The sequence below is a fragment of the Sceloporus undulatus genome, chromosome 3 (assembly GCF_019175285.1).
Source record: "Sceloporus undulatus isolate JIND9_A2432 ecotype Alabama chromosome 3, SceUnd_v1.1, whole genome shotgun sequence".
In the NCBI taxonomy this organism is placed as follows: domain Eukaryota; kingdom Metazoa; phylum Chordata; class Lepidosauria; order Squamata; family Phrynosomatidae; genus Sceloporus; species Sceloporus undulatus.
This window is the reverse complement of record NC_056524.1, coordinates 44,736,455-44,753,076: the sequence shown is the minus strand read 5'-3', so window position 1 is coordinate 44,753,076 and position 16,622 is coordinate 44,736,455. Positions and strand designations below refer to the sequence as shown.

The 16,622-nt window shown below is 42.2% G+C and overlaps 2 protein-coding genes across 18 annotated transcripts in view; both read left to right on the top strand.

Moving 5' to 3' along the window:
• Nucleotides 1–2,538, top strand: part of SENP7 (SUMO specific peptidase 7) — a 47,382-nt gene extending 44,844 nt beyond the window's left edge. For all 15 annotated transcript variants that reach the window (XM_042457775.1, XM_042457778.1, XM_042457773.1 and 12 more), the window contains one exon: nucleotides 1,082–2,538. In XM_042457775.1, coding sequence (XP_042313709.1) covers nucleotides 1,082–1,219 — 138 coding nt within the window. In that variant the 3' untranslated portion in view covers nucleotides 1,220–2,538. The remainder of the gene's footprint in view (nucleotides 1–1,081) is intronic.
• Nucleotides 2,539–13,225: 10,687 nt separating this feature from the next.
• Nucleotides 13,226–16,622, top strand: part of IMPG2 (interphotoreceptor matrix proteoglycan 2) — an 86,096-nt gene continuing 82,699 nt past the window's right edge. For all 3 annotated transcript variants that reach the window (XM_042456141.1, XM_042456140.1, XM_042456139.1), the window contains exons 1-2: nucleotides 13,226–13,406; nucleotides 15,314–15,577. In XM_042456141.1, coding sequence (XP_042312075.1) covers nucleotides 13,328–13,406; nucleotides 15,314–15,577 — 343 coding nt within the window. In that variant the 5' untranslated portion in view covers nucleotides 13,226–13,327. The remainder of the gene's footprint in view (nucleotides 13,407–15,313; nucleotides 15,578–16,622) is intronic.

Here is a 16,622-nt window from a genome sequence, read left to right as displayed (position 1 = left end):
TGAGATCCATTATTTAACTCTTTTTAAAAAAGGAACCATATCCTGGTGAAAGTGTAATCTGTCCTGGAAGCACTCACACACACACACACACCCCGCTCTCTCATCCATCCATCCAGCCTTTAGTGTGAACACAAACAGTAATCCAAAGAACAATGCAAATTCTTTGGCATTGTTTTCCTTTGCTTCATCCTTATGTGCCCCTAAATTTTACCCTTGACTTATCCATGGGTCATATTGAAATCCTTATTTTAGTCCCCAAACTTGCCCTTGACTTATACGTGTGATCTACTTATAGTCAAGTATATATGGTAGGTATTCTGTTCCTATATCTGCCTCTTAATCAGTCTAGTTTTTAACAAGTGATGTAGGATTGATAAATTTGGTGGAACTGATTCTCTTGGTTTCAGGCAAACCTCTCAGCTTCAAAATTTAACCAGTTTATTCTGAAGCCTGCAGCTTCATATTTTCAGTAATAAAGCTTTGATCAAGTACATATCCATTATTATTATTATTATTATTATTATTATTATTTTACACAGTGCTGTACGTACAATCAGTAAAATAGATAAAAAATTAAACCTGTCCATGGCGCACATTCTACGAAATAATAGCATAATACATATAAAATAATACATAACAATACAGGAAAAAGTTGATTGAAATAAGGCAGGCAACAAATTAAAAACATCAATAACAATCACACAATGCCTGGGAATACTTCCCTGAACAGGATGGTCTTCAACTCAGTTTTGAATGTTTTGCAGTCTAATGTTGGGTGGGTGGCTGGGCCTGCCCTATTCTAGGGCCTTCTGTTTGGGTTACTTGCTTGTTGTTCCAGGTAACTGCTGCAGTCACAGTTCTATCCATCAATGAGCAAGTGTTCAAAACACCATTAATGCATGAATTTGTCTACTTACACATTTTCTTTAAATTCAGTTCATTGAAAAAAATGTTTATTTCAGGTAACAATTTATTTAACATTAGTGAAATCTGGGATTTTTGCCAAGAGATAGTTGTATTTATCTGTAATCTTCAGAGTAAAGTAATAACATCTCTCTCTCTCTCTCTCTTAAATCACCAGAGCCCTATTGTTAACTTTGAGTTTCCAATGCACTTGGAGCGGTGGTTCCCCCGCCAAGTAGTGAGAAGCAAGCGGGAAGAAATTAGAGACTTGATCTTGCAACTTCACTTGCAACAGCAGAGTGGCAGCAAAAGCTAGCCAGATTTTTCTTCTGATCTTACAAAAGAAGAGTCTTGCTAGAAATATTGGAAATCCAATCAGCAACATTTATGCTTCCATCCTTGAAAAGATGAAAAACTGCGCACAATGTTGAATATCAATGTTTATATGAGGCTTTATATTTGATTTGAACTTGCAAGCCATTCTGGGGAATGCAGGCATGTGAATTGCAATTATGTAATGTAAATATTTGTAACATTTTCCAATTTGATGTTTATATGCATAACAGAAATGTGCTGACTATTTCTGCTCTAAGTGATTCAAGGGGTTCATTCCTACCCTTTTCAATAGATCTTGAAATGTTAGAACTGAGCCTACATGAGAGAGAAGAGAGTCATTATGATGCCATCTTAGGGATCTTTTCCACGTTGAGAAGTCATACTGAGTACTCTTGCAAATAACATAAAAGATGCAGTGAAAAAGATTTATGTTTGTATTTAATATTGAAGAAGATATAAATGTTACTCATCTGCTTCAGAGTGCTTGACATATATAAACTTTTTTCAGGCTTTGATGTGCTTTCTATATTACATTTCTAAAACTTGGAGACTGGAAAAATTACTTTTTGGCCTACAGTTTCCAGAATACCCCAGCTACTGTGACCACTAGCTATGGGATCCTGGGATTTATAAGGCACAAAACTAATTTAAGAACATGATATGGAACTGCCAAAAATGTAATGGGTTTTGTTTGGGGTGCCAGAGGAAGCAGAGGCAATGTCATTTTTTCCATTCTAATGATCATTTAGCCTAGATTTAAAGTCCTAATCTTTCTGCTGTGCAGTACTTAGTATGAATACTGTGTATTTTTATATATATTAATATAAGGTATAAGGCCATATGGTCTTTGCTGTACTGGGTACACTTGTAGCTTACATCTGGCGAAGTGTCATCCTGATGAAAGTTATTCTTTGTGTTTTGTGATATTTATATCAGAAGTGTGGGGAGTAGGCACTTTTAGCACAGTCCTGTGCTCATAGCTGGGAGTAATCCCCATTGAACACATTTAAGCCAATTGATGTAACAAAGTCAACAGATTTTATGGAAAGAATAATCTTGAGTTTAAAACAAACTAGTACTTTGTTGTTCAAAAGATTTATTGTGGTTATAGACAGTATGTGTTGAAAAGTTGAATACTTGTGAATCTCCCAAATAGTTACACTTGTCACTGAAGCTATTCACGGAATAGGTCTAGAGAAGTAAAGTTCTGTGAAGTGGTCACATATTTAAATTTGGATTGGGTCCATATTTGATAAGCTAATAGCACTGACTGAATAAATACAGATATTTTTTCAGAAAGATTTGTGCTCAATTATCTGCATGTTTCTGCTGTGCTTATTAAAATGGGATAAGAGAACTACTGCTGGACATAGGATTTTTTTCTTTTGTTTAGTATCCAGCAAATACACTATTATTGTGTTTGAACACTTTTTTTTCTTTCAAAACTTAAAATTTCTATATTGTAAGTAGTATAGCATTAACGATCCATATAGAATAAAAACCCAGAAAGCTTGAAGTGAAAATTTATTTTAGCACAGAAATACATGTTTTCTGTAATCAACATTCTTCTTATATTAGATCAGTGCTGTTTCCTTAGTACCTGGCAAAAATGTTGACTGCTAAAATTTTATTGTCAAGCACAAATTTATTTGATGGCCCAATTCATATGACATTTGAGATAATTGCTCTGTAGTAAAAACAAAAACAAAAAAGAAAGCCAATTCCATGTATGCTGACAGTTGTGAAAATGGCAGAATGTGTATTTTAGTTCGATTACAAGTACACTGCTACCTCGGGTTACGAAATTAATTCGTTCCGCAATTCTTTCGTAACCCGAAAAATTTCGTATCCCGAAACACTTTTCCATTGAAACATAACTAATGAAGTGTTCTATGACCTCAGACTGAACCTGCAACTCAAAACAAAGGTACAATAGAGGCCTATTAAGCTAAGTACCCTACAATACAAGTTTGCCTGAGGCACTAAAGAGCTTAACAATGGACTGGCAGGTCCATTCTAAAGTTTCTAAGGATAAAGAAAAAAATGGTTTTTTCTTATCTTTGATGGTTCTTGGCATCTCAGAGTGAGGCCGGCAGGAGGAGGAGGGAGCTCTCAAATCATCACAGCCATGACCAAAGCACCCCATGGTCACACTACTCTGGCCCGCATCAATTCAAGGCCAGGCTTTCAAACCTCACACCCCCACACCCACACTCTCAAATCATCACACCCATGACCAAAGAACCCCAAATCTAAAAACGCAACCCATGGTCACACTCTGATGGCCCGCATTCAAATCAAGGCCAGACTGCAAAACTCACACCCACACTCCATCTCATCACACCCATGACCATCCACCCCAGAACTCAAACCCAAAGGCCAGAAAACCCCAAATCTGAACATGCAACCCCCATGGTCAGGGCCCATTCTAAAGGATAAGAAAAAAGTGGTGTTTATTTGCGGTCTGCGTTGGCATCAGGTGGAGGCAGGAGGAGGAGGAGGAGCTTTCAAAACTCACACCCCACACCCACACGCTCACACATCATCACCCTGACCAAAGAACCCAAATCTAAAAAAAGCAAACCCCATGGTCAACTCTATGGCCCAATCAATCAGGCCGACTTTCAAACCAACACCCCCACACCCACACTCTCAACATCAATCACACCCATGACCAAAGAACCCCAAATCATAAAAAGCAACCTGGTCACACTCTATGGCCCACATCAAATCAAGGCCAGACTTGCAAAACTACACCCCCCCACTCTCAAATCATCACACCCATGACCATACCACCCCCGAACTCAAACCAAAGGCCAAAACCCCCAATCTGAACATGCAACCCATGGTCAGGCCCCTTCTAAAGGATAAAGAAAAAAAGTGTTTTTCTTTATTTTGCTGGTCTTGGCATCAGAGTGAGGCAGGAGAGGAGGAGGAGCTCTTCAAACACTCACACCACACCCCACACTCTCAAATCACTCCACCCATGACCAAAGAACCCCAAATCTAAAAGCCACCCATGGTCACACTCTATGCCCACATCAATCAAGGCCAGACTTTCACCCCTCACACCCCACACCCCCCACCCTCAAATCATCCCACCCATGACCAAGACCCCAAATCTAAAAAGCAACCCATGGTCACACTCTATGGCCACATCAAATCAAGGCCAGACTTTCAAAACTCACACCCCACCAACCCACCCTCTCCAATCATCACACCCATGACCATACCACCCCAGACTCCAACCCAAAGGCCAGAAACCCCAAATCTGAACATGCAACCCCATGGTCACGGCCCATTCTAAAGGATAAAGAAAAACAAATGTTTTTCTTATCTTGTGTGTTCTTGGCATCTTGGTCCTGGCATCTCGGAGTGAGGCAGGAGGAGGAGGAGGAGGAGGGGGCAGCCAAACAAAAGCCAAATTTTAACCAATTCAAGCAATTTAACCACTTCACCAATTCATGCAATTTAACCACTTCAGCCATTCAAGCAATTTAACCACTTCAGCCAATTTATCCAATTCAAGCAATTTACCAATTCAGCCATGTTAGCCAATGCCACCAATTTAACAAAGTTACCATTTTTTAAAAAAAATTTGGTGTTTTTTTTAAGGGTGCACCTTTTTTTTAAGGGTCACCTTTTGGCCTTCTTGGATGACGGTTCTCCCTCTCTAGTGAAGAACTGGTCCAAGGATGTTGCTTTGCCGGCCCTTAAGCAGTTCTTAAAATGGCTAAGGCAGACATTATCAAAATGTCAATGGCATGGCTGGTGAGCACCTCTCAGGGTGGTGCTCTCCACATATGAGACACATTGTGGATTGCCGCCAAATGTCTTTAATTTCTGCCGTTGGCAAAAATGCCCCGCACTCCTCCCTGCTGGCCCCTGTCGAAATGGAGCACGTCCTCATCCACGGCCGGTGTTGCAATCGCCACCAAGGCCTTCAGGTCCTCCGTTGTCAGGTCCTCGTTGTGCTCCTCGATGAGTTCCTCCACGTCCTCGTTGTCCCCGTCGAGTCCCAGGGACCTTGCGATGGAGCGATCTCGTGCACCTCTTCTTCTTCACCTGGCTCAGCACCCTCGATCTGGACCCTTCCAAGAGAAGGCTCAGGCCACAGCTTCCCCATGAGCAATCAGGTTGCGCCTGGTGATCTCCTGCCAGGCCAGTCCACCCATCTTTCAAGCACACGACGATATCAAAATGCTGCTTCCCGAAATCTCGAAGGGTCAGCTGTGTGCTCTCCGTCACATCGCAAACAACGCTGAACAGGTGCTGTGTAGATCTCTTTGAAGTTGGCAATCACTGCTGGTCCCTGGGTTGCAAGAGGGAGGTCGTGTTGGGTGGCAGAAACTGGACCTTGATGAAGGAGAACTCCGCGAGGATGTCCTTCTTCCAGGCCATGCGGGTGCGCAGGGCATTGTCCAAAGAGGAGGGACCTTCAAGGGGCAAATCCTCTTCCTCCAGGTACCGCCTTCACTGTGGGGTGAAGACACTGTTGATCCATCCACGAAAAGGAGGCGTGTGACCCATGCGCGCCATTGGAACGCCACATCACTGGCAAACCGTCCTTTGTATGTTGTGTGCCTTGAAGGCCCTTGGATTTTCGGAGTGGTTACACACCAACAGGGGCTTGACCTTACGTCCCCGCTGGCATTGGCACACAACGCAAGTGTGAAGCGGTCCTTCATAGCTTGTGGCTGGTGTCTCCTCTCCCTCCTGGGTGATGTGGTGCGGCGAGCATCTTCTTCCAGAAGAGGCCCGTCTCGTCGCAATTGAACACTTGCTGCGGGACAGTAGCCTTCCTCTCCCCCATGGCTTGAACTCGAATGCTTTCGGCGGCCTGGTGGTCTGCGCTGGACGCCTCGCGTGACGGACGACAGAGTGGATCCCGGTCCTCTCTTGAACTTTTCGAACCAGCCACGTGATGCTTTGAAGTCCGGGGTGGTGGCTCCTCCTGCGGAATTCCTTGCCTGCCTCTTGCTGGCCAGGTCTTCGAAAATGGTGGTGGCCTTCTCAGATGACACAAGGTGGTCACAGTGTCCCCGACTCGCTCCTTTTCCTTAATCCAGGGAGAAGCAGGCGCTCCATCTCCTCGTGCTTCGGTGTCCTCTGCTTGGCAATCGTCGTCACGCCCTTTCGCTGGAGCCACAACAGCTGATGGCCTCCTTCTGCTTGAGGACAGTGCCAATTGTCGAAGGGTTTCGTCCATACTCCTTGGCAATGTCCACCAAGCGCCCGCCCCTCTCGTGCTTGGCGTGATGTCCTCTTGTCCTCCAGGGCAAAGGGACGTCCTTCTTTTTCTCACCGCTTGGCTTGGGAGCCATAGCTCCAGCCTAAAAGGACAAAGCCCAGGCACTGAGCAAAAAGCCACAATTGGAACCACCCCCACCCCATGGTCACACTCTCTGGCCCAACTGCAAAAAATCACACCCCACACTCTCAATCATCACAGCCATGGCCAAAGCACACAAGAACAACAAACCCATAGGCCAAAACCCCAATCATAAAATGCCACCCTATGGTGAGACTCTTGTCCCACATAGGAGCAAGGCACACTTTTAAAGCCACACACCACACTTTGAAAACAGGACCGCATAAAGAAAGCAACCCAGCATCCACAAATCAGAAAGTGCAAGCTATGGTGAGACTCTGTGTCCCACATGTGACCATGGCCAGAGTTTTAAAAGCCACACTCCACACTTTGAAAACAGGACAGCAATAAAGAAAGCAACCCAGCATCCACAAATCAGAAGTGCAAGCCTTGGTGAGACTCCTGTGTCCCACATGTGACCATGGCCAGAGTTTTAAAAGCCACACTCCACACTTTGAGAAAACAGGACACAATAAGAGAAGCAACCCAGCATCCACAAACAAAGTGCAGCTATGGTGAGACTCTGTGTCCCACATGTGACCATGGCCCGGTTTTAAAAGCCACACTCCACCACTTTGAAAACAGGACAGCAATAAAGAAGCACCCAGCATCCACAAATCAGAAAGTGCAAGCCTATGGTGAGACTCTGTGTCCACATGTGACATGGCCAGAGTTTTAAAAGCCACACTCACACTTTGAAAAAGGACAGCAATAAAGAAAGCAACCCAGCATCCACAAATCAGAAGTGCAACCTATGGATACTCTGTGTCCCACATGTGACCATTGCCAGAGTTTTAAAAGCCACACTCCACACTTTGAAAACAGGACAGCAATAAAGAAAGAACCCAGCATCCACAAATCAGAAAGTGCAAGCCTATGGTGAGACTCTGTGTCCCACATGTGACCATGGCCAGAGTTTAAAAGCCACACTCACACCTTTGAAAACAGGACCAATAAAGAAAGCAACCCAGCTCCCACAAATCAGAAGTGCAAGCCTATGGTGAGACTCTGTGTCCCACATGTGACCATGGCCAGAGTTTTAAAAGCCACACACACACTTTGAAAACAGGACAGCAATAAAGAAAGCAACCCAGCATCCACAAATCAGAAGTGCAAGCCTATGTGAGACTCTGTGCCCACATGTGACCATGGCCAGAGTTTTAAAAGCCCACTCCACACTTTGAAAACAGGACAGCAATAAAGAAGCACCCAGCATCCACAATCAGAAAGTGATGCAGCTATGTGAGACTCTGTGTCCCACATGTGACCATGGCCAGGTTTTAAAAGCCACACTCCACACTTTGAAAACGACAGCAATAAAGAAGCAACCCAGCATCCACAAATCAAAGTGCAAGCCTTGGTGAGGACTCTGTGTCCACACTGTGACCATGGCCAGAGTTTTAAGCCACACTCCACACTTTGAAAACAGGAGCAATAAAGAAGCACTCAGCACCACAATCAGAAAGTGCAACCTATTGGTGAGACTCTGTGTCCCACATGGGACCCTGGCCAGAGTTTTAAAGCCCCCAACAACACTTTGAAAACAGGACAGCAATAAAGAAGCAACCCCGCACTCCACAAATCAAAGTGCAAGCCTATGGTGAGACTCTGTGTCCACATGTGCACCATGGCCAGAGTTTTAAAAGCCACACTCCACACTTGACAACGGACCGCAATAAAGAAAGCAACCCGCATCCACAAATCAGAAAGTGCAAGCCTATGGTGAGACTCTGTGTCCACATGTGACCATGCCAGAGTTTTAAAGCCACACCCCACACTTTGAAACAGGAAGCCATAAAAGCAACCCAGCATCCACAAATCAGAAGTGCAAGCCTATGTGAGACTCTGTGTCCCACATGTGACCATGGCCAGAGTAAAGCCACACACCACAGTTTGAAAAACAGGACATCCATGAGAAATGAAGCGCAAAAGAATCCCTGATCACAACTCAGAAAATGCCACCCTATGGTGAGAGTCTGGCCACATGTTGACCATGTCAGAGTAAAGCCACAACACCACAGTTTGAAAACAGGACATCCATGAAGAATGAAGCAGCAAAAGAATCCCCGCCTCCACACTCAGAAAATGCACTTTTAAAACAGCACAGCAATGAAGAAAGCAAACCACCACCCCACATCAGCATGCTCACACCCCACAAGAAGAGATAAACCATCCACCTACCTGTAGAGAGTTCCTGATGCGGTCTTGATCCGAAATACCCTGGCAAAGCCAGAAAATTCCAAAGGCAGAAAAGCCAGGAAAAAGTCAAAGCCACAGTGGATTCACGAGTTCGGCTCAGAGAGACTCTTCCTCACACACTCCACCCGGCCAGCAAGGGGGGCGATCAAAAACAAACGTTTTGTTTCTGAAGCAAAGCCCCCCCCCAATTTCGTTAGCAATCCAGGTGATCAGCTGATTTGTCAAGCCAATCACCTCTTGCTAACGAAATTAAAATTCGCGCCACAGCTAACCCCTAACTCAGCCCCCTTAGCTTTCCGTTAGCCCTGGAAAGCACTTTGCACGTTTGAATTTCGCGCCGAAATGAATTCGTAACCCGAAAAATATTTCGTAACCCAAACAGTTTTTCCCAATCCAACTTTTTCGTATCCCGAAAATTTCGTAACCCGTCATTTCGTATCCCGAGGCACCAGTGTTGAAATCTGCAGTGGGTTTCAAACAACGTTTGGCCTTGGCAAATAGACTTTTGATGTTATATCAAAACTGCAGATTTCTCTGTTATATGGGGTGGTTTTATCTTTGTGTATAAAAAATGTCTTGTTTGGATAGCATTAATCCAAGCAGAAGTATCAAATGTCACAGGAAGAAGAAAATGTTTTTTAGATGTTAAAGATTTTCACTACAACTGCAAGCAGTTGTGCTTGCAGGAACACTTGGCACATATTTTGTGGCCTGTGATTATTGTCCCTGAATGCTGTTGGCATTCTACTCTGCCTCCTTTGTTATTCATGTGGCAGTTAAGTACCATCATGGGCTTACATCATTTAAACTATAGTGCTTGATACTTACTAGCATGCACCATTATGGCTGCATCCTTTTCATGGCATATGCAAGTACAAGTTAAATTATGCCTGTGTTGGAAGCTGCAAAGGCTATCTATTCTGTTCCTCTACAGTGGCAATTCCCTCCCTGCAAACTTGCCATAGATCCTCTCAGCCTCCTCCATGCCTGGTGAGGATGAGAGGATATACAGAAGAATCTGTCTGTGTCCCCATACCAAGGTATGAAATTAGAGTGCTGTAACCTATTTTTTTTTCTTTCAAAAATACTGGTGCGGCCAGGATGTAAAATTGCTCACTTGGCAACGGGGACACTTCTGTAACTCTTCTATCCTCCCAGGCACAGATTCATTTGATGAGGGCTCCATGGTAGTCTACAATGGTCCAAGGTCTGGTAAATGGCTCAGCATAGCATGCCATTTGCCAGCTGAGTCTGTAAGGTGCAGCCTCTTTCTCAAGACCTCTACAGCATAATGTTGCTGGCAGTTGTCTCTTCATACGTTGTAGCGCTGAGACAAATTCAAGAGGAAACAAGAACTGCTACAGTATAGGAAGCTGCTGGGAAACTCCATGTTCTGGAGATCTTAGCATGTATTTCAGTCCATATACTTTCATATTTAGCTCATATATATTCCAGGAGAGCCAGTATGGCATAAGAGGTTTAAGCATTAGATATGGGGCTAACAGACAGGCAAAAAGTGGTGCTTTCAGGCTGACTTGAAGGTGTGGCGTTTAGATGACACATGCCTTGAAGCCGCAGGAAAATGTCCTCTAGCGCCTTAACAGAGAAAAGCCGTTTAAAAAAGAAGCCGTTTTTTCTGCTTCTTCTGTTGAAGCTCTATAATGTGGTCATGACATGAGCACTCCAGCTGCCTTGGGAGCTGGCGTGCAGTTGGGGTTTCAATGTGGCTTCAGAAAGCAGCTTCAAGCCGCTTTTTCCTGCCCATCTGTTTCGCCCCTATGACTCTGGAGACAGGTTCAAATCCAAGCTTGGCCATAGAAACCCTCTGGGTGACCTTGGGCAAGTCACACTCTCTAGCTTCAGTAGATGGCAATGGACACCCCTCTGAAGAAAATTGCCAGAAAACCCCATGATATGTTCGCTTTGGGTCACATAAGTCCAGAAACAACTTCAAGGCTCCCACGACAACAACAAATTAATTACATACATCCTCCATTCACTGATTGCCATGGAGGAACATATTCTGATTATTTGTTTGGCATAATTGTAATGGGTATAATTTCCATAGCAACATTCTAAAGTCGGCTTGTATTAAATTCATGTGTATGTCTTCCAGGTAAGCATCGCAACAACTTTGTCAGGAACACAATTTTTTCCATTTTGTTTCTGTTCCCTACTTCAAGAAGCTCAGGGTGGCATATATTAGCCCCTTTTTAAAAATTCTGTAAAGTAGCGGTTCGGCCAATACTGCGTTTCAGAGTGGTTTTCAACCTTAATCATTTTTCAACCCTAACAATAACCTACCATGTTGCTCTTGCCACAAGTCTTACATAGAAACATATAAGACTTCTCTGTAAACTAACCATGGGTTGACTAGCTAAGTGTGTACACAGGGGGCTTACCTTTCCTCTCTGCATATTTTCCAAAGGTTCCTTCAAGGGTACTGATCTTCTGAAAGAAGAGCCTGAGGGGAATAGAAGGGAATTGCTGAAATCGATAGCTACAACTCTTTTACTTAAGTGAAAATGCAGCTTCAGGAAATCACTCAGCCAGATTATACAAATATAGCAACAGATAAATTGCTTTATTATTATCCATCCATTAGTTAGCATTGTCTACATAAGCGTTTCCAAACAGTTTAATTTTTGTGGGCAGTTGTGTATGTTGTTATCATCTTAAAAAGGATGCCGCAGGTTAGGCGATAAACATTCATAAAAGGTGTGCTGTGGCAGTTATACTAAAAGATAACTTTTCTTAAGAACTTGAATGCAGGTCTCTTCTTTAAACCTACTGTCTTCTCTGATTGCCAGAACTCACTCTTAAAGCACTCCCCCTCCACACAGTGACATACCAGACCCCCCGCTTAACCACTCAAAACAGTTTTTACAGAACAACACCCTATATCCTACATCCATTCACATCACAACAACCATGGCCTCCCCATTCAACCAACACATAAGCAAATTCCCTTCTCCTCCCTGCCAGTCCATCTAGGTTACCATTAATCTCCCTGTGAAGCTGGACTTTCTCACCAACCCCACATCTAACAAAGGAAGCACCTGGCCTGCAACCTCCCCCCCCCCCCCCGGCGCCAATCCTTCTCACTCAAAGATTGGATGGATGGATGGATGGACACGGTTGGTTCTTGGCAGCCTTACAATGAAGAGATCATGAGCACACTGACACCATTGGCAGGAGATACCTGGCCGTTCCCACACTAGGATCTTCTCAGGCTTATATGAATGCTTGCAAAATATAATTTAATATCCTTTCCATGCAACAGTATACTCTGTATCCCGAGCAATGGTCCTTCTCCAAAATCATCCAATTTCTAAAGTCTGCAAATTGATGATGCAGTTGAGCCATGTGGACAATACACCACATGGCTGTCATGCTGTGTAATGTTTTATGCCACATGTTAAATTCCCTTACATTTGCCGTTGTGCTTTTTTGGAAATAGTGTAATCACTGTGTTAATTTCCGTTGCATAAGCACGTTCCGTAAGAATAAAACTGTTGAATGGTGGGTGACTACCTTATTGATTGCTTCATATACCACTTAATTCACTGGGGATTGTGCGACCAGCAACACATTTGCAGCACACAGTTGCACAATGTTTGGCTGTGTTTAGCAAAAGGGTGCTGTACTGCAGCCATTACTTAACTACTGCAGGGGGTAGCTATGTCAGCCATTAATTAAATTCAAACAAAAACCACCGCACCGTGATACCTTTATTGGCCAACAAATGACAACAAATAAATTTACTGTTGCAAGCTTTCGCGAGGTTCCCAGTGCATACACAGACTATTGCACAGGCATTTTTGGAAAGAGGGGGCACTCATATGATTATACAATTGTATAATGTGAGGTAATGGTATGCTTTTCTCTTACCATTTGAAGGGTGAGAAAACTTGAAATATTACCAACAGCGCCCCTGCTTCATTAGACCTGGTCACAATGCTAAATCAAATCCATATGTGTTCTTTCACTACCACTTGTATTTATAACATCCAGAAACAGCCTGAGAAGACGTTCTCTTAGGGGATGACCATGATGCTACACCCATTATTTGCCAGGACAGCAGGCTTTTTTTTCTTTAAAGGAAGTCAACTGAACAATTGTGCTTAATTAAGTGTGAAAGGTACTGTCCTTGTGAAGGCTGCCAGTTAACGACAGAGTTGACAAGCTCTAGTAAAGCTGGTAAGTCTGGCAGCTTAAAAAAATTGTCTCCATAGTCCATTGGCTAACATCAAGAAGCCTCTCCTGCAACACATTTTATGATTTCCAAAATGAGAATGGAATCATTCCTTTTAAACAGAAAATAATCTAGACATTTTGGCAGGCTTTTTTTTTTTTTTTGGAAAATTATACTAACCTTTTATCAAAGGCAATTAGATGTGACACCAGATTCTCTCCAAGAAGAAAATCTCTCTGGATGTTTAACACATCCAGGACAGCTGACACTTCTAAAAAGGGACTTGGTTATTTTCCCTTTGCCTTAAAAAAACAGAAAGAATTATGTGTGGCACTTCTTGGAAAATCTATTTAGGAATCTGTTTACTTGTGCTGTTTGAAGGGGATTTTCAAGCATTTGCAGGTAAGAAAATGCTCCATATTTTAATCTTTAGCACTTCTTTTGTTTCTTCCTTTGGATATTTGGTTGTAACTATGTTTGGTTATGTTTAGAGTAGACTCAATGAAATCAAGTTGAAATGTAATAATAACTATGTTTATTACAATTTATTTCAGTGGGTCTACCCACTGAATCTGGATCAAATAAATTGTGTTTAATTTAATTTTTAATTTGAGTGAGAGGAAATATACTTACAGGTACACAGAGTCAGATTCTGCCTTCTATTTGTGGCTTTCAGAAAGATTTGCCATGCTTGACAAGAGCAATTAGTAAATGGCCATTTTGTATCCTCTAGTGCAGGAACAAATATTAATAGAAAGATGGTTGTCTTGTATAACATACTCTAAGGTTACATCCATTTGTTTTGCCTTGATGTTGCAGACCTAATAGCAGCTTTTATTAAAATAGGTCTTCTCTTCATTACAGTGTTTTCCTGTACAATAGTTCTGATTTTCACCCAGATGGTTGCATTGCCATCTTAAAAATCTTAAGTGAACATAAGAACACTGGGATATGATAGCCCCTGTTACCTATAGTTCCTGTCATTCACTGGACAATTGAATTGTTTTTCTATTTTTCCCTAGCTAATTTGTGTTAAAATTACTTTTGACAATATAACAACTAGTCACTTGAAGTACACCATATGAATTCAAAAGATCTGGACTAAACCTAAATAATTCAAAATATGCCATAAGAAGTAACACTCAAACTCATCTCTTAAACATGCCTAGCTGACTTTAACTGATCTACTCTTTTATGAAATCAGATTATGTATGTCTTGTTTCAGTGTCTGTGCTTTCTGTCACTGTCAGGTTATTAAAAAACTGAAAATATTTTTGATAAAGCAAACTATTGGAAGCCCTGTAACATCCTGGGATCATTTTGCAACAGCAATAGTGTCTTCGGATATGCACAATGGCACCCTAACATATACTTGTAGGTTAAAAAAAGACTAGGCAGAACATAGGGGAACCAATCCTGTCACCTAAGCAACAAGACAAGATGTCTTGGCAATGGAGTAAGACATTGAATTTCTGTTTTCTTGGTCTGTGGAAGCAGAACTCTCATTTTTCTTCTTGACATTCAGTCAATAAAGCTATGTTTTTTAGCTGGGGAAAACTTTCCTTTGAAATATTAACAGTAAGACTTCTTTAACTTGGTTTGTGCTGAAGATTTAAGAAAATCATTGTGAATAGTGATATATCATAATAATACTAGCAGTGATAAATATTAGGACAAACTGCCAAACATGAAATGTGGGAATCAAAATCTTCTCTGTTAGGTTCCACGTTATCTAAATGGATGATGAAAAAAGCAAAATACCATTAAAAAAGAGTTTTTATAAGATTTGTATTTCTTAGTAAAACTCAGTGTTACATAGAATCATAGAGTTGGAAGAGACCGCAAGAGCCATCCAGTCCAACCCCCTGTCATGCAGGAAATCTCAGTCAAAGTATCCCCGACAGATGGCCATCCAGCCTCTGTTTAAAGACCTCTAAGGAAGGAGACTCCACTACACTCTGAGGGAGTTTGTTCCACTGTCAGGAAGTTCCTCCTAATGTTGAGGTGGAATCTCTTTTCCTGTAGCTTGCATCCATTGCTCCAGGTCCTAGTCTCTGGAGCAGCAGAAAACAAGCTTGCTCCCTCCTCAATATGACATCCCTTCAAGTATTTAAACAGGGCTATCACATCACCTCTTAACCTTCTCTTCTCCAGGCTAAACATCCCCAGCTCCCTAAGTCGTTCCTCATAGGGCATAGTTTCCAGGCCCTTCACCATTTTATTCGCCCTCCTTTGGACACGCTCCAGTTACTGTGATAATAAATGTATGGTTATTTAAAAGGATATGTTTGTCATGTCATTTTTTTCAGATGTGGCCCAATTACCTGCAGAAGACATAGAGGCAAAGGAAGTTACACTAGATGTACCACCTGAAGGCTGGCAATCAATTAGAAGCCATCCCCAGTTTCTGGATTCTAGGCATCTTCTTGATTTTAGAGAGTCTGAGAAATTAAGCAGGCGCTTGTTATTTCGAAGGAAGAGATCAATTTTCTTTCCTACTGGAGTTAAAATATGTCCAGATGAATCTATGGAACAGGCGATTGCCAACCATTTGAAATACTTCAAACTCAGAGGTAGGTGAGCATTATAAGACCAGCATTCATGCAAAACTGTAGTTAGAGATGTAGGGACCCAAACACTAGAAACCTGGTGGCCAACCAATTAAACAAATTATTAAAATGGATGTCTGGTGAATAACTTCCTTATCAGGGACCTATTTTATTGTCATTTAGTTGTATTAGTTGTATTGTTCTTTCTTTGTTGGAAGATGTTTTTCTGTGCTATAGCCCTAGATATTCCTGATGAAGTTGCAGGGGTACAGTCTAGGTACAGACAATACAAGTAGTAGCAATAGCCATAGCAAATGTAATAGCAGTGGTTACAGGTGTTGGACCAAGTAAAGGAAAAAGAACTTTCTGATGAAAAAAGTTACAAGAAAGCTTCTTTTTGGTTAAAAAGGTTAAAGGTGGCCTTATTTACCTAAAAGTTAAGAAACATGTGTGGGTGATTTTAGGGACAGATGTTACCCTTGGATATTTTGGGATGAATGGTGTGGTCTCAGGAATGTGATGCAATGGGAAATATGAGACCTTGTCTAAAAGTGAGTGAGACCATCATGGCTTACTCAGATAACTGAGCATTATGAATGGAGCTGAGGATGAAATACCCCTACATCCTTATTTTGCCCAGACTTTGAGGGCGTACATTTTTAAAAGATGTCCTTGGAGGCAAAGAAAGTAATGCCACTCATTTTCTGTATTTGTTCATCCCAATTATGGCACAATGTATAGATCTGTACAGGCAGGAAGGGGTCTCTGTCCGCTCTCACATTTCAATAGATTATTATGGTTACAGAAGGTCTGATACTATCATCCCCCCTTCACAAATAATAATAATAATAATAATAATAATGCTTCTTAATAGCATTTTCCCCCAAACTTCAGCACCTTCTCATCAGCTCCTTGAGACTTCTGATCTATTTTATACATGTGTGAAGCTCTTTATCTCTGAGATGTATGTGCTCAAAAAAAGAGACCTCTCCTATCTATGAAATAACAATGTTCTCTTAAAATCTGTAAGGGGATTCAATGTAGGCCTACCCATTCAATGCACTGAACC